At 39.5% G+C, this 24,044-nt stretch overlaps 1 protein-coding gene across 4 annotated transcripts in view; it reads right to left on the minus strand.

The window, feature by feature from the left end:
* Positions 1–24,044, minus strand: part of GRIA2 (glutamate ionotropic receptor AMPA type subunit 2) — a 101,652-nt gene that overhangs the window by 21,506 nt on the left and 56,102 nt on the right. For all 4 annotated transcript variants that reach the window (XM_068403472.1, XM_068403471.1, XM_068403469.1 and 1 more), the window contains exons 7-11: positions 3,604–3,771; positions 3,211–3,315; positions 2,381–2,491; positions 1,045–1,251; positions 167–537 (exon numbers count right to left, since the gene is read on the minus strand). In XM_068403472.1, the coding sequence (XP_068259573.1) occupies positions 167–537; positions 1,045–1,251; positions 2,381–2,491; positions 3,211–3,315; positions 3,604–3,771 (962 nt within the window). The remainder of the gene's footprint in view (positions 1–166; positions 538–1,044; positions 1,252–2,380; positions 2,492–3,210; positions 3,316–3,603; positions 3,772–24,044) is intronic.

Consider the following 24,044-nt stretch of genomic DNA (forward strand, 5'->3'; position numbering starts at 1 on the left):
TCACAGACAACTGCTTTTATTTCAAGGCCTTTTGTGATTTTAGGGAGGGAAAAAAACATAGCAATTAATTTCTTTCTGAGAGTGAAAATATATGCACCATGAACCTCTTCCGGCTGAGATGGCTGAGACCAAAAACGCACAAAGTTGAAATGGGCGAGTAACCAACCTTGGCGAAATATCGCATCCTTGCTGCATAAAGGCACCCAGGGAAAACCAGAGACTATTAAATATCCCAAATTCATTAGTTGATTCATTAGTTTGCATTTCTCTTCCATCTTCAAATTCCTCTGTGTGCCACTCGTATGGGCTAAATCTGCTGACCAGGAATAAAACTACACTGACCCCAATGTAGGCAAAAACAATGCACATCCAGATTTCATATGCTAATGGATCAAGAAATGAAAACACTCCTGGCTTGGACTTCTGAGGCTTCTTGATCATTATTGATATCCCCAGGCTCATAAAGGGCTTTGAGAAGTCAATCACCTCTTCTCTCACCAATGTTATAGTTAATGGAGCGATTGCAATATCAGCTTTCTGTAAAGGAAGAAAAAAGCAGATAATAGCTAACACAATGATCAGAGTGAAGAATGGCTTAGTTTCTATTGCATTTCACAAATGGAAAATAGGGCAGCAGAGACATCGGCAACATTCGTTTCACCAAGAACGTCCTATGGAGAATTTCAGAAATTTTTGGTCGAAATTTTTCGTACTGAAATACATATAACCATATGGTTGGCATATTCTAAGCTTCCCTTTTTACACATGCCCGTCTAAAAGTACATGACATTTAAAAGTGTTGGTAAAGTACATTGCCTTTCACCTATCAGAAGGATTAAATATGCACTCACTTCTCCCCAACTTCATTTGCATTTAAAATCTAATTCCATGTTTTACTTTCAAAATTTTTCATGCCAATATAAGTTACTAATTCTCTATCAAAGGAATTAGATAGTTTTCCTCTACTCTACAGAAAAAACTAAATCAAATCCCAGTCCTTCCATCAGTCACCTTTAATGGCTTTATTATAAAAGAATTTCTTACCCCATAAACAAGTTCTCCAACCATCCCATTCCAGATTTTCGTGTCTGCATCCCTTGCCCCATACTTGCCATCCCCAACAATTGTGAGCTTATATTTGAATCCACAGTGTTTAGCAATTTCTGTAGCTAAGTCCACACAATAGCCCTCATATCGATCATTTCCTTCAAGCATTTCGTGATTTTTCTTCATCATGACGTATGGGGACTCCTGCACAGAAAGAACTTGCCTTAGCGACTTGGTAAAGAGACAGATTTATCAGTTGTGCGTTTCATAAATAAATGTTTCCTTTTACATGTTAAAAAAAGAGGGAAGACAACATCTGAATCATACATGCTATATACATGTTAGCTGTTAATTACTAATGTGATTAACACATTTACAAGTGGCATTCTCCAGTCATACACAAATAACAATACTTACAGGTATAGTGATTCCCAGCAGTATGTTAATAATGACCATGAATGTTAACAGGAGTTATGCATTCAGAGAAGAAAGTGTAAGTTCCAAAATCAGTTTCTTTCTCTCATACAGTTTGGATGGAAGAAGGCAAAGGTATTTAGTTTCTTTTGTTGTTATCTTAACACAAGAAAATTCTTTCCTATTTCACAACCACATCCCTCCCTGGGAAAACACTTCAGGCTCTCCAGGCTGTATCTTTATTGAATTACTACACAAATAATAGGTAAGATATCTATAGCTAGACAGTAAAGTTCTATCATCAGCAAAACTGGCGATGAGTCATAAGTTGTATCAAAGTAATGTATCTCCTCTTTGCTCAGTTGTTACTGAACTATTCTTGCACCCAGTGAAATTCCTATGCTAGCCTGTGACTTGTCCAAACTGACAAGAAGAAGCTGCGTAACTTACAGAAAAATCCTACCCTATAACAGTACATAATGTTATTTTCTAGACAACTAGAATACAACTTTTAATGTTTTGTTTTACACTTCATCAATCCATAGCAGCTACAATTCTGAAGCATAAGAACCAGTCTCTTTGCTGCTTGGCAAAATCTATTCTCTAAAACTAACACTACAGTTCTGCCTCTCAGACAAAAATTCCTCTCCTTTGAAAGCAGGTATTTCTTTTCCATTTTCACATCTAAAAATTCTGACTTTCTAGGATGTTCAATCAATGACTGTTTGTCTTCTACAGAACAATACCACATACCAAATCACACGCATTTCCTTAATTTCCAGATTTTATTTATGTATCATAATGAGCAACAGGTCACAACCTCAAATAATAAAAAGACCGTATATTTAAACTAACATAATGACGAGAAACAAATCACTGTAGGACAGACTGTCTTCTGACAAAATATGAGGTTAATTACCAAAATAGTGGTGACAATAATAGTCTTATTCTCTAGTCCTGAAGATTCATTTCCAAGAGGGCCATCAAGAGGATTCACAACCATTTTGTCCACTTCACTCCAATATCCAATCTAAGGAGAGTGTATAGGATGCACAGACACCAGTGAATATGAACTTTCACAGAAAAGGTAAAGCATGTTATTACTATGCCCTTGATTTACACCCACAGAGAATTATTTTAGCTATGGATTTACCAACGTAAATATATCTATTTATGTAGTTAAAGACTATAATAAATAGTAAAAAGATTGAACTAATGACATTTGTTCACATTAATTTGTCTAATACAGGTATACCATTTTCATTCACATATTAACACGTTTTAGTATCAACATCACACACTGTAGGATTGAAAGCGTTATGAAATACTCCAGATTAGGAACACATGAGAAACTGGCTTTTCCTGAAAGGTTTGGAATTAGAGCAGAAAGATAATCACATTTAAAGAAACACCACTGAAAAGCTGTATTCTGCATTTGTCATTCAGAAGCATATTTCTCCAATTACTGGATCACATTTAGCAATTCAGATCAGAAAGCAAAAAGTTTAATCCACAAAACTGAAAGGAAAATACTCTTATGTAGTACTTACCAGAAATAAGAACTCGTACTTGTTAGAAAGAAATAATACCTATTTTTATTTTGTTCTGCAATACCATTGTAGAATATACCTATGAATAAATATTATCAAAACTCATGCTTTAATTAACCTATAGTGTTTCATTACCTACCTTAACCTGTTGCTTAGCATGGTAAAACCTTTAAAGACACTGTAAGACAACTCAAATTACCTTCCGAGGACCAGTACTTTTGAGTTCCATGATGTTTATTGTAAAATTGATTCTTTTTCCATTCTGATCAAACTTTATGTTCCCTGTTAGACCTTCCACCTGAACCTATATAGACGAAGATGAAAGTGGTAGAAGAATTAAGTTTGTTTCTTTTTAGAAAATGCATTTTGTATTTCCATAAATGATTATCGCTATTTCAAAAACATTCTGTTTAGACTCTTTTCCATACACAATATTATTATCTTAGTATGAGACATGTTCCTGAGGAGTTGTTCACTTTCACATTATTCCCAGCAAGATCCAGGCAGGTTAGGAGACTGGAAGGTTCTTCTCAAGCATTTATAGAGAATTTCACACATGCACTCATCCGAGCATTCACTCCAGGGAAGATACCTGTTTCAACGCCCTTTCTATTTCTACACCATGACCCCAGGGTACAGCTGGATTTGCAAGACAATCTCCAGCATTTCCTCTTCTGGAGATCTCAATCCTCTGTTTACGCAAATTACGGAAAGCTTCTGTCATCACTTGAACAGCATCATAGGTCAGAGCAGATGTGTACTGAAAAAGAAGTGAAAGTGTTTAATTAGGAACCAGCTTCAGCTTCACTACACCTTCCATTCGACTCATTAATCCATTCAACACAGAAACATATTAAAAATAAAAAGGACTGTAAGATATACTTGATATCAGACCAGTTTTTCTTTAGTTTGGAGGTCACTACCCCCTAATAAGCATCTATGCAAATTAATGAAGTGTTCTTCATCAGAATGGTTAGGGGAAGTGCTAATAAGTCTAAACTGAAGATTTACAGCTGTTTTCAGTGTGAATTACATTCTCTTCTCATGGCAACTGAGCAACAGTTCTGTGTGCAGATATGGCTGGAAGTCTGTGGAGGTGAAAGGGGAAAAAAGAAATAATTTCCACTATTTAACTTGAGTTAGCCTCTAGAAATAAGAAATTGTTCCTCTGATTACACTCCTCATGGAGATGCGTTTATATACAGATCTCTAGACTACATCTCCCACATATATACACGCAAGAGCAAACAACATGTATTTGCACATACGTGTCCTTAACTTTTATCTGTTAAACATGAAAATGGCTACCCCTGAGTTTTTAAGTATGCGACACCTTGTCAACACCATGCAAAACCAGGTTTTGGGCTGAGATGTCTGGCAGAAGTGGTGCCCCTCAAAGAGCAATATAGGCAAGGAAGGGTCCCATGTTCCTAATCTGACACAATACAGGAGCTTTACAACTTTTGAGACATCAAAGGAGAATCCTGTGATCACACACATCAGAAGCTGGGGCTAAACAGTCAAAAGCAGTTATCTTCAGTGACTGGAAAATTTTACATCTTAACTGACTAACTGAGCAGAAACCACATGTGCACGTACACTGAGGACTTTGTTGGATGGGCTTTATGAGTCCAGAACATTGCAATTATGCCAAATATAAGGGACATTTTTGGAAATATAGGCCAGAATATAACTACTTACAGCCTTATGAATGAATGCAATAATCCCTATGAAGGCTATTAGATGCTGAAAATACATAAACTGTAAAGAGGAGAGAAATGATATATTGGCTCTTTGCTTCAATGGCTCAGACTTTAATGAGAATTTTAATTAGCTAGCTCAAGTCATGCAGAAGGCTCTTGTAATTGTAACCAAGGCAGGCTCGTGAATTAAGGTAATTTTTGTATGCAACTGTTAGACCTTGGAGAGGAAGTAAAGAAATGTGGAACTCTCTTTTTTTCAGCTATATAAGCTTACTGGGTGATTAATGTGAATCTTCTTAAGAAAGTTCTCTTAGTGACTTGTACGGAAACCTTTAAAGGGACCAGAACAGCAGAAGAAGTGAAAGACTGGCTGGAGCCAATACTACTTTCTGCCACTGGGGTAGCAGTGATTAAGCAGTGGACATGGATGTGGAGATGAGGAGAAGGTAACAGAGAGAAGAGGCAGGACCCTGACTCATTTTTTGGGGACTAACTAGCAATACTTCTTTAAGCATAGCTCTTTGCACTACACAAACATATTGTACCACACTAGCGTTTTGAGAAACTTTGGACACAGCACTGTCATTAACTACTGAAACATACTTCGGGTAGCAGAGAAAATAAGAGCTTGAAATTGAGAAGTTATAGTGTTATCTAATTCAGTTACTCTATGTTTCATTTGATCATTGGGATATGTTTAATGTATTATCTCAAGAATATTACCCCTATAGAATATAATCTGGCATGAATATTCACAACTCAGTCATATATTCAGTTTGTGTAGGGCTTTGCCCATCAATATATATCTGTATGTGTATACATCTCATGACATATAAAATGCACATGCTTTAATTTAGGTTGAGTCAGCTTTAATTTAAGGATCTCAAAATATTTTACAAGCATCTTATACCTTCGTGTTGTTGGAGATGCCATGAAAGCAAACAGCCCACACATCATTTCTTACTGCTTTATTCTGCGTACACTTTCAGTTCCTAATAACCTTCATGGGGCTCATTAAAACTATCTATAGCTTAATGAATAGATGTAAAGTTGACAAACTAAAATTAAGTGAACTCATTACCATAAACAAGAAATGACAGATAACTCGCTCGTGCAGAGGGGTGTCTGTGTGTGCATGTGTCCGTGTAATAAATAAAATTGTCGTAAGTTAAAGGATGCATTAGCCCTGTCTTGACTCACTTTGTTTTGTACTGGACATTCATCCATGTTCTGATCTGCACTATTAAAATAAGCGGGAGCACTGCTTGGAATATTATTCTGTGGAAGTGAGATGGGCTCTTACAGCCTACTACTTCAACAGCAGTGTAAATCTCCTAACTTTATTTCAGTTCCTTTCAACTTTACATGATAAAATCAGCAACTTTAATACAAAACGGTATAGGTACTATCCTATAGTTCCTACAGAATCACACATATTAATTAAAGCATGGCAAAGAATACGCAAAAAAAAAAATCTTGCTTCTCATAATTCTAGAACTATGATAATAATAAGCTGATCATATAAACTATAACATAATGCACTGAAGTGCCTAAGGATTTTATATTATTTGCTATGAAACATGGATTGCATGCATGTCACATGAAAAGAATTCTCTAAGTGTCCTTATTGCCAAGAAGAGAAGACATAAGGTCCATAAGCAATTTTATTCAACTTAAATTTAAAATGTGCCATAGACCTTAATAAAATTTGTAAGCTGCAATTGCGAAGATAAGTAAAGACAAAACAAAATCATCTCAGACTAAGCAGAAAGTATTAATCCTGCTGTCCAAAAAAAACTGACAAGATGTTGACTCTTGTAACTTTAGCGGTTTTCCATAATTCAGAAAGATACCAGAAATCCTTAACTAAAAGGCCCAGCATCCTATTTGTACAATCAGTAACTGAATCTTCTGAAGACAAAACTGTAGAAGACGCCCTCAGAAGCACAAGATTTTTTTTTATACATATATTTTAAAGCTGTAAGATATTATAAAAAATACGTAATGTTTAGCCTATTAGTCCTGTGTTTAACCCATTGCCTGTCCATGTGCTAAAGACATAAAGTTGAGAGACATGCTTAGAGATTTAAAATATAACATTAAAATAATATACTTGAGCAGTGGAAAAGAAATGAAAATGTGAAGACATGAATGTCAAAAAAAAATAAAAAGAAAAAAACAGAAGTATTCTGAATCGCAAGAAGTTGAATTCTTTTTCTCTTGATCTGGGTATCTGCAATGTCTAAATCTATCCTTGACATACTAGTTGTTTTCTTTACAGTCAGAGAAGAGAAATAAGCATTTTAAGGTATGATTCATTTGACCTGTTAGACATCTTCTTTAAGACAAAATGAATCATGCCTTAGATTCCATTAATTTGATCTCCAGCAACTTCTGAGACTACTGGAGGAGTCTAGGGTGATCAGCTTAGATACATGTGTCTACACTGCAGACACACTAAAACCAAATTAAAACCACTCAAGGGGACTATGAACTACCCATTCAGCCCTAATCTAACACAACAGTGAGAAAGGCAAACAAAATAATAGGATATTTTGGGCAGAGACTGTACCAGCAGTCAAAGAACGCAGTGCTAGTGTGCAAGACCCTAGGGAGACCTCAGCTAGAACGGCATATCCAGCTGAAACAGCGTTCAAGAAGGCTGAAATCAGTCTGAAACAGGCACAGAAGAAGGTTCTGCACGATGTATGGGGGGCTGCTATTGGAACAGGAGAAGTGGGGACACTGTATCACTAACAGAGGTTAAGAGAAAGGAGGTCTAAAATCAGATCCAAATATTTTTCCTTGGAGAGAGGAAAGATTCAGAGAGAGGTAATATAGGAAATGTTCTTTGTTGCAAGAGCAAGTGGGTAAGAATCAAGTGGGTATAAGCAAATGTTCAGCATTTTTCCTTACATTTAAAACAATTTAAATATACTTAAATACCAACCAAATATACATCAAAGGCAGTAAAGACACAAACTGTGTGTCCTTGTAGCTTGTGAGTACATTAAATGTTCATCTTACTGCTCTATACCAGCAATTTTTTTTCCAATGTTTCATTCCGCATTTTATCACCTTGTTTGAAATACTTCGCTACACTATACACAGACTAAATTGGGATATCAAATGGTGTCTTGTTTTAATACGTTACAGCTTTATTTTGCTTTAAGAATTATAATCGATAAAATCTCTTGTCTGAATTTTGTGCATTTTTCCCACAACAAAGTATTTCTCTACTTAAATGCTAGTATAAACCACAAAAGCAGAATTGCTTTTTCGTAGCGCTTTGTACAATAATTGTGCTTTTTGGTCAAAACATTCACAAAATTCTATAAAATTGTTTGTAATTTCAGAAGTAACTGCTAGAGACTGGTATACAGATATAGAAGCATTCCTACATTTTTATATATTATATATTAAAAAAAAAGGTGCATATATATATAAAACCCACAAAGCAAAAAAGAATGAGAGATGAAGTTACTTGTCAAGAACTAGTAAAGGAACTGGGCAACTACCTCCTGTGACTTTCAATGTAGTCAAACTAATGCAACTCGGGCACCTATTTCTTAAAGGTCTTTCTTTAATTAATGTATCTGGGGGCTAATTTTGAAACAGACAGTATTACATACCATTTGGAAAACATTTGGAAGTGGTCTGACAGATGAAAGAGTTAGTGGAAAATTCACTAACTGATAGGAAATGGCCACCTTCTTCAGGATCTCTTGTGATACTCTGCATACTGTCATGACAGAGCATGGGAATGCAAATGAGCTGTTGTCAAATATTGTACACATAAATGCCATTGTAAATCCAGATGGCTTTTGATTGTGCCCATAATCAAGCACTGTTCTCATTTGTTCTGTGCAGGCATGAGCACAAATGGGGTCTGTAAGAAGCAGCGTGTGGGGCTGGCTGCCATTCAAACTGCAAATAGGCTTTAAGCACAGGAGCATCTTCATTACCTATGGATATGGTTCAAACTCTGGGGACATGTGGTAGAGGTCAGGGAGCCCAGAAAAGACTGAATGCTTGCCTCTTCCTCTTTGATCGTTAAATTAGAATGGAGCTCTTCTGAAAACAGGCAGCCTTTACAACATACTTGCTTCCACCTGAAAATAACTGCATATATATGCAAGATATTTGGAAATACCAACTGATTATTTGTAGATTTTTTATAACAATCCTGGTCCTGACTAAAAGGGGAAGAGAAACCAATAGAATGTAGAACTACTGGATCTTTAAAAAAAATTTTTTTAAATTAACTCATTAAAGATGGGGTTAGAGCTCAAGCCCTATTTATCTTAACAAATACCTTATCTTTATTAAATTTTGTTTCCAGAGGTTGTAGAGTCAGATCAGCTTACAATTTGATCACAGCCTTTAGTTAAATGCAATTCCAGCATTCTGTGTGCACAGAACAGCTAAACAAATAACAGGTATTTTTGCTTTGAAATGCCATAATGTTTTGGGCAGAACATCAGATGCGAAGACCCCCTTAAGCAACCTGTCATCTTAGAAAAATTCAAGTGTTCAGGTCCAAAACTGCTATTCAGAAAACCTGCTGATTTTGTGATGTGTTTATGTTCTTTAGGTATCTCCTTGTCTGGTTTAGAAAGGCTGCTTTCTGGGCACACCCAGAACAGCTTTGGTTTCTAGGCCAGTAGCTAGGCACCCGCCTAAGCCTACATCCCTGGAAGTCGAACTCCTATTTGAAAGGCATGTTCATAGCACATCCAGCAGACACTGACAAGACTGGAGCACTTGAATTATCCTAACATTCCCACTGTAGGGTATTTATAGGGGAAAGTGACCTTCTTTCATTCCTTTTAAAATGTAATATAGCAAAGATCACAAGATTTATGTACCCCAAGGTGCTTGGCCTTTCTACCTTTTTAATCTACTACTCTAATAGGAAGGAGATTCCTGGACTGTAATTCCTCCCCCAGGATTACTTCCAATCCAGAACACTCTTCTCACTAGAGTCATCAGAGGTGCAAATTCAGCAGAAAAAAAAAAGAGTGCAGGTATCTCTTTTTTTTTTTTTCCCTTTTTTTTTGATTTTACACTGAGGACAGAAGTTCTAAAGTACTGCGGTCTTCCATTAGATTTAATGCAATAGCCAAAGAGAAGAGCTAATGCTACTGTAGAACAGATGTTTCTTCACGATATCAGGAAGATGTCAGAGAAGAAAAAAATATTGGATCTGGGAAAAAGTCTTAGCAACAAAGTGAATCCTCTGTCTTCCAGGAGGAAGCAGAACAACGCCAGATCTTACTAATGGCACTGCCATTCGGATCTACTGAAGTTTCAGACCTTTTTCCATTCAAAAGAACAAAAAGTCAGCATTCATGTCTTACACTCGTTCAGGAGTGTTAATAGAGATTTGTGTGGGAATTTATCCCTTCCACTATCCAGAAGGTCAAAATAGCCCAACATTGTGCCCCCTTTATTTTGTGAAAACGCATTACAGAGAAAGTGCTCCGCCACATCAGACAATCTTAGAAATACTTTGTCTCAACTAAGCCATCTGTGCCCACAGAAAGATGGGCAGATGCTTTCAGAAGTGACCTGTCATTTACTCTGGGTCCACCACGTTGTTTTGTCTCAGCTTTTGTTGATCATGGCGAATGGGTCTAAAGCATACCACTGGTGAGATGATTCACTATTGTTTTTTTTTATGCTAAAAAAAAAAACAACAAACCAACAACCAAAAAACCATTCACAGTCATAACCTTTTTTTCTAAATCTATCATACTATGCTGCAATAAAAACATATCTTTCCTTTAAACACTTCTTAAAAAGAAAGAATAATTATCAGGTATTAAAACAAGATCTTGAAAGGAATAAAGCTTTTAATGCACATCTTCACACTGTATCTTTTTTCTCTACCTTTCCTTCTCCCTCTGAAAAATACTAAATAATTAAAAAAAAATAAATGAGGAAGATATCTAATCTCTTCTTACAGTAAAGGCAGAAACAACTCTAAACTATTCACAATTTACATATTTGTACAAATGTAAATTGTACATTCACTATATTTGTGTAACAACTTCTTTGAGCCTCAAATCATGGAGGTTCTTAAAATCTCCAGTCAATACTCAAAGGCTGAAAGGTTTACTGTCTAAACTCATGTCTTTTTATTAAGTTCCTTAAAAAGTCTATTAATTCTTGCCCTATTCTTTTCCATTTTTCTAGAAGCTTTTCAAACCTTCCTAATTCTCAAACCTAAAGCTTACTCCTCGTGAACTTTATATCACCAAAAAAACACACAGAGCTTGACAAAAAATTAAAACCAATTACTTGGATTTTAATCCATAGAGCTTGACAGAAATAATAAAAACAAGTATTTGGATTTGAACCCACAGCATTTTGCTTATAAAAAAATTGATGTTGTCTTCTAATCCATGCCACTGCCTGTGGAAAATATACATACTGACAAAATAAATAAGATTTTACAATTATTTGTGTAATCTTACTTCTAACTTTAAACAGAATGCACTTGCAAAACAGCAATGACACCAATGATAAAATCACTCTTAATTTACTGTAAACCACAAAGAACAGATACTTTTTTTAATCAATCATCACTATATGAATAAATAAAACCTTTTTCTTCAAGGCTAAGCTAGAGAGAAGTATGTCACTCTTTGCAGCGCTAAAAATCATCAGGATACAGCAGCAAAAACTGAAGCCTATGGTTATAATAGTGAAAATAGATGAAGTAGGAAAATTTAAAGCAGAGGATGAGAACAAAATGTACAAATAGGAAGGCAAAAGACTTCTCTGAAAAGTCATGCTGTAAGAAATGGATTTGAAAGAGCTAGTATGAATGTTTAATGTGTTAAAGTGGGGGATGGGTTTTTTTTGGGGGGGGGGGTGCATGTTTGTCATTTTGTGGGGGTTTTATGTTTTTCTTTTTTTCACTGCTTTACCCTAAAAATACACTTGAGTCTCTTTAAATTCCTATTTTCTATCACAAAAGTCACTGCTTGTTCAAAAATTAAGGTTAGTCATAAGTCAGGAAGCACATGTGACTTACAGCAGATATATATTTTAAAATATAAAATGCTCTTTTACTAAAATATTTACTGAAATATAGTCTTCAATCACTGTTCTTTTTATTATAAAAATGGCCATCCAAACATTATTAACTATGGTAAATATCCTTGAGTTGAGCTTTTAACCAAGAAAAAGTTACTGAGATTATAATAAAAATGTATTCTAGATAATTTTCTAGTAGAATAATTCATGACTGGTGCAATTAATGAAAATTAATTAATAAGATTAGATCATTCTGTTTTATAAAACGACTGACACTATATGAATGATAAGAATCTGAAAATTCCATTAGGCTCTTCAGCTATATTATTTTTATTCAGTCAACAGAAAGCCCTATATGAATTGATGGAAATAAATTATATACCCTAGAAGCTGAACAACACCACAACAGGAACTACTCTAAATTGTAATTTCATGAAGATTCTTTAGATTGGAATTTTTGACTAGTCTATTAAATAAAGCCACACTAAGTTATCTTTTAATTTGTTTTTAATACTTTCTGTATTATTGCCACTCTCTGTAACAATCTGTAGGAGGGGGGTACCTGGACTTGATATTACAATACACCTTGCACAAGTTCACTTACCAGGGGAAAAAAAACAAACAAACAAACAAGGAAAAAAAAAAATCAATCAACAGGATCTGAGAGTTCTCATCATACATACTGCAGTGTTCTAAAAATTTCCAAAACCTGCCATTTAAAACTAACAGTAATAATTCAAGACTTGAATTTAAAAAAAAAAGAAAAAAAAAACCCTTAAACCACAACTCCCTATTTTCATTATCAATGCTCATCTCTACCCCAACCAGCGCAAGTATTTGCCTATTGTCTCAATATGAAACGCTTTCTCCTGTTTGCTCCAATCTAATTCCAAGTAAAATACTAACAGAAATAAATACACCAATCTTACTGATTGGTGATTTTACCAAGAAATAGTTACTGTCAGAGAATAATAAATGCTTCATGTTTGCTTTTCTGTCACCCCATACTGGCTAATATAGGCAGCCACACTACATTGACTGGTCCTTAATACCAGCCTTGCCCCAGCAATAAGCCTGCATGTCTCCTCTCCTTGTCCACATATGCGATCTCGGTGCCTCTCCTCCTCCTTTATTTCCCCGACCCAAGAAACATTTGGCCATAGATGCCTCTCCGGCTCTGAGCTGCCACCACCCTTCTGTGCCTTTCACTTAGGTCCCAACAGGCTCCTTCCACTTTGCTGACCTCTTTTTTTTGCAAGACACATTCCTTCTACTATTACTTTCAGCGTTGTGCATCACTCCTTCTCCTCTTATCCCCATTTCTCCATCAAGCTCTCCTGTCCTAAATGACACCGATCTTGGTGAGGCCAATGGTATGCCTCACCTTGCTGAACACTTGGAGCATGAAGGAATAGGAGATTTTTTCTGTTTATAACAACCATATTCAGGTGAATTCCTGGTTGAAAAAAGTGATAAAGAGTTCCTGGGAAAACAGGCAGAAGGAATCCATTGCACTTCATTGGCTAAAGAACCTTAAACACTTATAATTACTAAGTATAGTGGATTCAAATTCAAAGAAACCGAGCTGCATAGGTTCATCAGGACTTGGCTCTGTAGTCCTCTGAAGTCTGGCAAATACTTTTGCTCTGGCACAGTTCAGCCACTTTTACTTGCAGCATCGAAGGATCTGGGTCAACAGGCCCTTTTTATGTCTGAGACAAATCTACAGATATTGCCTCAAATCACCTGCTGCCTTCACTGAATAAATGTTCCATTTTTTTGAGTTTTCTTTAAAAAAAAAAACCCAAACCAAAACCAAATAAACTATGCTGGAATGAGTGATTACTTACGTGAAAGAGCCTTAAGCTACTAAAAAGAAGCATAAAGTTGAACACTGAAATTTCTTACGCCCACATTTTTCATATATATTTTTGCAAGTAGAGAAGATTGAATACTGGGCTTCCAAAGCCGAGCGAAATCAGGTGCTAGAATGCCAGCTGCTAGATGTATATTTTTTTATGCCCAGAAAACCAAAACACAAGGACTGGAAAATGTAGGCAGAAAAATCTCATAAATCCTTAGATTTACAAGGGCACTTTAAAAAAAAAATTACTCTAGTTCAGTTCCTGATTAAATCACGTAATAAATGCTGAAATTAACTAATTTTTTAAATTCTTATTTATAAATCATTACAATCTACTTGAATTCAGGCATAATCAATCATATTTTTCCATTAAAACCGTAGCAGGTGCAACAGAATATCACTTATAAGTCTTATTAAAATGTGTGGTATTATAAAACCATTTTCTAAAACACTGCAATCCTAAGAGGCACGGCCCAAAACGAAGGTACTAATTCATTAACTCTACACTTTTGCTCAGTCGTCTACATCTATACCAAATGCTTTCTGAATTTCCAGTTTGAAAAAATGTTTTCACTGTTCTCTTGTTTGTTTCTTATTATCAGTGAGTCATCTCAATTTTAATTATTTCTGCAAGGTAAATAAGTACTTTTATATTTGTCAGTGTGTTCTCTGTATTCCATCCTCAAGGTAAATTAGCACCAGTAGAGTTAAACTGTCAGCTTTCAATTACAAGCTTCATTCTTCCTGACCTACAGTTTAAGATTGGCAGTTTTCAACTTTTGAAATTTTATCATGAAGCGCACACTGGTTGGTACTACACAAACACTTCAAATTCTAGAATCACATTATCTTTGAAAAAAATAGATTTTTTTAATAGTTTTCTAAAAGACTAGATGACTTGACTATATAAGAAACTTGAAAATGTGCAAGTACTAAAGGCAAAATCAGAAGGCAAAAACAATTATCGTTTTGTTATCTTACAGAATCACAGAATCAATCAGGCTGGAAGAGACCTCTGGGATCATTGAGTCCAACCACTGCCCTGTCACCACCATGTCAACTAGACCATGGCACTAAGTGCCATGTCCAGTCTTTTCTTAAACACATCCAGAGACGGTGACTCCACCACCTCCCTGGGCAGCCCATTCCAATGTCTAATAACCCTTTCTGAAAAGAAATACTTCCTAATGTCCAACCTGAACCTCCCCTGGCAAAGCTTGAGGCTATGTCCTCTTGTCCTATCGCTAGTTGCCTGGGAGAAGAGGCCGACTCCCACTTTGCTACAACCTCCCTTCAGGTAGCTGTAGACTGCAATAAGGTCACCTCTGAGCCTCCTCTTCTCCAGGCTAAACAACCCCAGCTCCCTCAGCCGTTCCTGGTAGGTCAGACCCTCCAGACCCTTCACCAGCTTGGTTGCCCTCCTCTGGACTCGCTCCAACACCTCAACATCTTTCTTGAAGTGCGGGGCCCAGAACTGGACACAGTATTCAAGGTGTGGCCTCACCAGTGCCGAGTACAGAGGGATGATCATTTCCCTAGACTGGCTGGCTACACTATTCTTAATAGAGGCTATCTTAGCTATGCATTGACTGTGTGTGTGTGTGCGCGGGGCAGGGAGAAGAGATTATGAAGCTTGAAATACAGTCATATGAATACTGAACATCTGAAACATAATGTACCAGCATGAAGCACTTTAAGCCATGGAAAACAGCTGCAATGAGTACTGGGGTTTTTACCAGCTTCCAACACAATGGTATTCTCTATGAGTCTGAGCTGCTTTACAACTTCAACCAGACAGCCAGCCCCAAATTCTTTTCTGCATGCTGCATGTAGTTTCTGCATATATCACTCAAAAGTTGTCTCAGATACTTCTTACACACATCAAGCCTAAGGTTGCTCTTAGAAAAGCTCATCACAGAGCAGCAAGGCCTATAGAATAGACTATTTCAGTTGGAAGGGACCTACAACAATCACCTAGTCCAACTGCCTGACCAATTCAGGGCTGACCAAAAGCTGAAGCATGTTGTTAAGGGCATTGTCCAAATGCCTCTTAGGCACTGACAGGCTTGGGGCATTGACCACCTCTCTAGGAAGCCTGTTCCAGTGTTTGACCACGCCCTCAGTAAAGAAATGCTTCCTAATGTCCAGTCTAAACCTCCCCTGGTGCAGCTTTGAACCATTCCCACGCGTCCTATCACTGGATACCAGGGAGAAGAGATCAGCACCACCGTCTCCACTTCCTCACCTCAGGAAGCTGTGGAGAGCAATGAGGTCCCCCCTCAGCCTCCTTTTCTCCAAACTAGACAAGCCCAAAGTCCTCAGCTGCTCACAGGACATGCCTTCCAGCCCCTTCACCAGCTTTGTTGCTCTCCTCTGCACACATTCAAGGACTTTCACATCCTTCTTAAATTGTGAGGCCCAGAACTGCACACAGTATTCAAGGTGAGGCTGCACCAATGCTGAATACGGTGGCATAATCACCTCTTCTGGCTGGCTGGTTATGCTGCCAGGTTGGATGGGGCTCTGAGCAACCTGGTCTAGTGGAAAGGCATCCCTGCCCATGGCAGGGGGAGTGGAACTAAATGATCTTTAAGGTCCCTTCCAACCCAAACCATTCTGTGATGCACCCCAGGATGCGGTTTGCTCTCTTGGCTGCCAGGGCACGCTGCTGACTCATACTGAGCCTCCTGTCAACCAGCATCTCTAGATCCCTTTCTGCAGGGCTGCTCTCCAGTCACTCCTCTCTCCATTTATACTTGTGTACCTTAAGCTTAGTACTTATGTGGTGGGTTGACCTTGGCTAGATGCCAGGTGCCCACCAAAGCCGCTCCATCACTCCTCCTCAGCTGGACAGGGGAGAGAAAATGTAAAAAAATGCTCGTGGGTCGAGATAAGGGCAGGGAGAGATCACTCACCAATTACCGTCGTTGGCAAAATGGACTTGACTTAGGGAAAAATGAATTTATTACCAATCAAATCAGAGTAGGGTAATGAGAAGTAAAACCAAATCTTAAGAACACCTTCCCCCCACCCCTCCATTCTTCCCAGGCTCAACTTCACTCCCGATTTCCCTACCTCCGCCCCATTCTCTGCCCCACTGGCGCAGGGGGACGGGGAATGGGGGTTGCAGACTGTTCATCACACATTGTCTCTTGTGTTCCTTCCTCCTCAGGGGGAGGACTCCTCACACTCTTCACCTGCTCCAGTGTGGGGTCCCTCCCACGGGAGACAGTCCTCCATGAACTTCTCCAACATGAGTCCTTCCCACGGGCTGCAGTTCTTCATGAACTGCTCCAGCATGGGTCCCTTCCACGGGGTGCAGTCCTTCAGGAACAGACTGCTCCAGCGTGGGTCCCTTTCATGGGGTCACAAGTCCTGCCAGAAAACCTGCTCCAGCGTGGGCTCCTCTCTCCACAGGGCCACAGGTAGTGCCAGGGGCCTGATCCAGCGCAGCCTTCCCACAAGGTCACAGCCTCCTCTGGGCATCCACCTGCTCCAGGCATGGGGTCCTCCACAGGCTGCAGGTGGATATCTGCTCCACCGTGGACCTCCACGGGCTGCAGAGGCACAGCCTGCCTCACTATGGTCTGCACCATGGGCTGCAGGGGAATCTCTGCAGAGTTGTTGCTCTCACTTATTCTCACTCCTCTCCTCTGGCTGCTGCTGCCGTAGTTTTTTTTTTTATCCCTTCTTAACTAAGTTATCCCAGAGGTGCTACCACTGTCACTGATGGGCTCGGCCTTGACCAGTGGCAGGTCTGTCTTGGAGCCGGCTGGCATTGGCTCTATCAGACACAGGGGAAGCTTCTAGCATCTGCTCACAGAAGCCACTCTTGTAGCCCCGCCCCCATCAAAACCTTTCCACCAAACCCAAAATAAGTTATCATGTCTCACTGGCCTTCAAGAGGTATTATTGAGCTTCTTCCCAGAATTAGACCAAAGGCTGCCCCCAAACAGAAAGGGTTAATCAAATGAGGAAGTTGGAGCAGTTGGATGTGAATGGATGTGTTGTCCTCCAGTGCCCTTCCACAATAGCGAGAGATTTGCCTTAGACATAACAGCCTGACACAACACTAAGGCTCAGAAAGCCTAGCATATTTGTAAGTACACAATAATGGATCAAAAGGGCATTTCAACTTCTTATTATTAGGCCTTTAAAAATTAAATGTGGCTTTTCTTTTGTTACTTGACAAAGAAATTCACCAGGATGCTCAGTAGTATGTTTCAAGATCTACACATTATTAGCTCTTCTAGAATTGCATGCAGAGACTGATAACACCCTCGGTTACAACAGATATATTTTAAACTTAATCTGAGGTAAACAGTATATCAGCTTTACTTTTGAAAGATGAGAAGATCTTTTACAAAATGGCAGCAAAGCACTAGTTTTAAGTGTCCTGCTTAATCTTTAAATCTTGTGGTTTTTGTCAGTACAGGTACAGTGCAGTAACAAATAAAATCAGCACCTCTACTCATTTATGTCCTAAGACTGAAATTTCATATAATCACAGAATCACAGAATGTTAGGGATTGGAAGGGACCTCAAAAGATCATCTAGTCCAATCCCCCTGCTGGGGCAGGATTACCTAGACCATATCACACAGGAATGCATCCAGGCGGGTTTTGAATGTCTCCAGAGAAGGAGACTCCACAACCTCTCTGTTGTGGAGATGTTCCAGTGTTCAGTTACCCTCACTGTAAAGAAGTTTTTCCTCATATTTATGTGGAACCTCCTGTGTTTCATCTTGCACCTGTTGCCCCTTGTCCTGTCAATGGATGCCACTTAGAAGAGCCTGGCTCCATCCTCATGACACTTGCCTTTTCCATATTTATAAACATTAATGAGGTCACCCCTCAGTCTCCTCTTCTCTAAGCTAAAGAGACCCAGCTCCCTCAGCCTCTCCTCATAAGGGAGATGTTCCACCCCCTTAATCATCTTCGTGGCTCTGCGCTGGACTCTCTCTAGCACTTCCCTGTCCTTCTTGAACTGAGGGGCCCAGAACTGGACACAATATTCCAGATGCAGCCTCACCAGGGCAGAGTAGAGGGGGAGGAGAACCTCTCTTGACCTGCTAACCACACCCCTTCTAATACACCCCAGGATGCCATTGGCCTTCTTGGCCACAAGGGCACATTGCTGCCTCATGGTCATCCTGCTGTTCACTAGGACCCCCAGGTCCCTTTCCCCTACGCTGCTCTCCAACAGATCTGTCCCCAACTTGTACTGGTACATGGGGTTGTTCTTGCCCAGATGCAGGACTCTACACTTGCCCTTGTTATATTTCGTTAAATTTCTCCCCACCCAACTCTCCAGCCTGTCTAGGTCTCTCTGAATGGCTGTGCAGCCTTCCGGCGCGTCAGCCACTCTTCCCAGTTTTGTGTCATCAGCGAACTTGCTGACAGTGCACTCTATTCCCTCATCCAAGTCATTAATGAATATATTGAATAGCGCTGGTCCCAGTACCGACCCTTGAGGGACTCCGCTAGACACAGGCCTCCAACTGGACTCTGTCCCATTGACCACCACTCTCTGGCTTCTTTCCTTCAGCCAGTTCACAATCCACCTCACTACCCGATCATCCAGACCACACTTCCTCAGTTTAGCTGCGAGGATGCTGTGGGAGACCATGTCAAACGCTTTACTGAAATCAAGATAGACCACATCCACTGCTTTACCATCATCTATCCACCGGGTTATGTCCTCATAAAAGGCTATCAAGTTGGTTAAGCATGACTTCCCCTTGGTGAAGCCATGCTGACTGCCCCTAATGATCCCCCTATCCTTGATGTGCCTAGAGACAGCACCAAGAACAAGTTGTTCCATTACCTTTCTGGGGGTGGAGGGGAGGCTGACCTGTATATAGTTACCCGGGTCCTCCTTCTTGCCCTTTTTGAAGACTGGAGTGACATTCGCTTTCCTCCAGTCCTCAGTAACCTCTCCCGTTGCCCACGACTTAGCAAAGATGATGGAGAGTGGCCTAGCAATGTCTTCCGCCAGCTCCCTCAGCACCCGCGGGTGCATCCCATCAGGGCCCATGGATTTATGGACGTCCAGATTGCTTAATTGGTCCCTGACCCAGCCCTCATCAACCAAGACAGATTCCTCCTCTATCCTGACTTCTTCTGAGGCCGCAGGGGTCCGGGGCTCCTCAGGACAGCCTCCAGCAGTATAGACAGAGGCAAAGAAGGCATTCAGTAACTCCACCTTCTTTTTATCCTCTGTCTCCAGGGCCCCCACCTCATTCATCAGTGGGCCTACATTGCCTCTAGTGTTGGTTTTACCTGCAATGTATTTGAAGAAGCCCTTTCTGTTGTCCTTGACCTCTCTTGCAAGGTTTAATTCCAAGGAGGCCTTAGCTTTCCTAGTTGCCTCCCTACATCCTCTGACAACAGACTTATATTCCTCCCAAGTGGCCAGCCCCTCCTTCCATGATCTGTACACTCTCTTCTTCCACTTGAGTTTGCCCAGCAGTTCCCTGTTTAACCATGCAGGTCTCCTGGTACCCTTTCTTGACTTCCTACCTGCTGGGATGCTCTGATCTTGAGCTTGGAAGAAGCAGTCCTTGAATGCTAACCAAGTATCTTGGGCCCCCTTACCTTCTAGTAATAATAATAAATACTTTATAAATTGTGAAGGTACATTTTTAGAGCAATTCTTCTGGGCATCTGTGGAACAGGTTCTCAACAATGTTTTTCTTTCTTGAAGAGCACGTTCCTTTGAAATGCACTTTTTCTTAGAAAGAGGTGTCTTTCTCTGTTTTCAGGACTGTACTTGGATGCTGTGATATGCCTTGTCATGTCAGCTCAGTCATATTCCATCGACTTGCATTTTATGATGTAAAAGGAATGCATACTTCTTTTTGGACTACACAAGGAAGATAATACAGCACAGTTGCAATGCTGCTGCCTGCAATGAAGTAACATTTGCAATCCCAGGGATAACGCTACCTGTTAGGGGCAAGTAACCTTCTCTCATTTCTGTATTGATTATACAGGACTTTCATTAGCCTTCCTATCTGTTTCACACAGAATTTGCAGCGACAGCTTCCTAGATTCCATGGGAACTAGTGGCAAAAGCTCATTTATAACCACTGACAATCTGGACAACTGCCTCAAAACCAAAAAGGGAGAAAGGTTATTCAGAAGATCATGGAAGGGACAGATGGGAGACCAGTGAGTTAACCTGCTCAAGAACTTTGATGTTTATACACTATTCAAAGAAGCAAAGGATAACAATCCAGAGGGACTTGCCATCCAGAGGGACCTTGACAGGCTTGAGAGCTGGGCCTGTGCGAACCACATGAAGTTCAACATGGCCAAGTGCAAGGTCCTGCATGTGGTTTGGGGCAATCCCAAGCACAAATACAGGCTGGGCAGAAAATGGATTGAGAGCAGCCCTGAGGAGAAGGACTTGGGAGTGATGGCTGATGAGAAGCTCAACACGAGCTGGCAATGTGTGCTTGCAGCCCAGAAGGCCAACCGTATCCTGGGCTGCATCGAAAGCAGCGTGGCCAGCAGGTCAAGGGAGGTGATACTGCCCCTCTACTCTGCTCTTGTGAGACCCCACCTGGAGTACTGCGTCCAGCTCTGGGGCCCCAACATAAGAAGCACATGGAGCTGTTGGAGCGAGTCCAGAGGAGGGCCACGAGGCTGGAGCACCTCTCCTATGAAGAAAGGCTGAGAGAGCTGGGGCTCTCCAGCCTGGAGAAGAGAAGGGTCCGGGGAGATCTCACAGCAGCCTTCCAGTATCTGAAGGGGGCCTACAGGAAAGCTGGAGAGGGGCTTTTTACAAGGACAAGTAGTGACAGGACGAGGGGGAATGGTTTTAAACTGAAAGAGGGAAGATTCAGAATAGATCTCAGGAAGAAATTCTTTACTGTGAGGATGGTGAGACACTGGAACAGGTTTCCCAGAAAAGCTGTGGATGCCCCCTCCCTGGCAGTGTTCAAGGCCAGACTGGATGAGGCTTTGAGCAACCTGGTCTAGGGGAAAGGTGTCCCTGCCCATTGCAGGGGGTTTGGAACTAGATGATCTTTAAGGTCCCTTCCAACCGAAATCATTCTATGATTCGATGATTCTATGAACAAACACAGATAGAATATAAGAAGGAATGGCATATTCAGGAAGGACAGGCAGGGAATGCAATCCAACAAGAAGAGATGAAAACTCCTGTACTTTAAAGGAACGATCAAGTGCACAGACATGGTATGAGACTGTCTAAATCGGCAACAGTATAGAAAAGCAATGCAGAAAAAGATCTGGATGTTAGTGTGTATCTCATGATAAATATATTTCAACAGTGTCATGATGGTGAGGAAAAAAAAAAAGAAAAAAGAATAACACAAAAGGAAGCCCTGAAAGGAGTGCTGTCTCTGAGATACAGGAAGCCATTATTTCGATTTCTACAGCATAGCACTCAGATGCAGCACAGTACCCAGTCTGGCATTTCAAAGAAGATAGGTACCAATTAGAAAGGTTCCAGAGCAAAATGACAAACGGGATCTGAGAGTAGAAAATTCAAAGGAAAAGGGATTACTTAGTTTAGCATGGAGGAAAGTAAGGAGAAATACGGCAGCCACCTTCAAATATAGGACAGCTAAAAAGGAGAACTTCCTCATATCCATTAGAAACAGCTAAAGGAGTAATGGATTAGGCAATATAAAGGCTGATTTAGGTTAGACAAAAAGCAAAAAATAAAACTATATAATCTCTGAAATAGAACACTTGGGGAAGTTGTGAAATCACTATTCACAGGAACTGCACAGGTATATCTGATTCTGCCTTCAGGCAAGGAGGACAGGCCGGGGGACTGACTGCTCAAAGACCTTTCTTGCCCTCTTTCTATAATTTCAATGATTCTGCTCTGCCTCTAGTCCCTCAAGGATCGGGACAAAACGTGACGTATCTCTGTCCTTACACGTAATGGCAGGCAAAAATTATAAGTAATACATGTATAAGGGCAAAAGATACAAAGCTACACAAAGAAATACAGTAACTGATACAATCTCTCCAAACATTGCAAGATACATCCATGTTTTTCCCCCCCCATCATTACCTCTAGCATTTACAAATTATCTGATAATTTAACGGAAGTCTCCATCTCTTGACTGAAAATCAGTGCAATCCGACAGTGCAATATTCCTTGAGCAAACAATATATAAAGGAAGACAGCTCAGCCTTTTTAATTGAATTAAAAATGTGTTTTAAGTTAATGAAATTCATGAAAACCAATGTTTCGATTCATTTATTTTTCCTATCCATAACAAAATAAACCTCAAAAACATAAGATATTCCAAATACTCTCCTTCAACCCTTTCAACTTCAGGTCGACTTGAAAGGACTTATCATAGAAGAAATAAAGGGAATACCTGTGATAATGTTACATATTTTAATGCTATAATAAAACTTTGCAACCACTTTCTCTTATCTAATACACATGCAATTTCCCCCCCTACTGTAAGTAATACCAGAGGTACCAGAATCCTTAGCACTGTGTCCCACCAATCTATTTTTCCATCAATAAGAAAAACTGCATCTTGGTTTCAGTTAGACTTTTTTACTTCAGTCATGCATTTCACTGTGATTATTTCCAGACTACGATTCTGCAACATTAGTAGGTAGGTAGATTTGGGCACTCAAGAATCAGACAGACAAAAGAACGTATTCATCACCCATAGCCACATCCCTTCCCTTTTTCCTAAATGAGAGCAATACATATTACATATATGACATGTATGTCATATGAATGTACCTAAAGGCATGACACAGACTCTAGTTTATTTTGTCAAACATCAAATGAGAAATTCACTTATTCTGTCAGAATAAGAAAAAAGGAACCTACAAACTTTATTTTTTAATTTAAATTAAGGTTGTGTGGTTTAAAGGATTTTTGTTCCAGGAATTTAAAAAATGGTTCTTCCATTCCTTGCTGAAACTTCTTATCCATTTCCTTATAAATCAAGAATATGCTTCATATTCGAACTATAGCACAAAAAAGTTATGCCTAGAACATTTGCCATTTATCTTTTTGTCTTAGTACATTTTAGAGTTATTGAAGAATAGTCATTCTTAGTAAAATTAAGGTCGTATTACTTAAAAGAAAAATATTTAGCAATAAAATTGTGTTATTCTTTTTAACATCTTGCAAGTACTGATTGCTCCTCATAATGGTCACAGAAGGCAAGAAGGTACTATTATCCTACTTCTATCCAGAGGGAAGACTGAGGTAAGGACATTTAACCACTTCCCCAGTGTCACATCTTATGCCACTCAGGTCTGAAATCAGACCATGATTCTGTACCTTAGGTATACCATTTAATTTTAAAAGTCTTTGTAGGATTTAGGCATCTGTCTCAGAGCAACTGTCTTGCCATTTCTTTGGGAGATTATGTTATATCAGAAAGTGTTAGATCTGTGCTCCCTG

This window comes from Nyctibius grandis, chromosome 6 (genome assembly GCF_013368605.1).
Source record: "Nyctibius grandis isolate bNycGra1 chromosome 6, bNycGra1.pri, whole genome shotgun sequence".
NCBI lineage: Eukaryota > Metazoa > Chordata > Aves > Nyctibiiformes > Nyctibiidae > Nyctibius > Nyctibius grandis.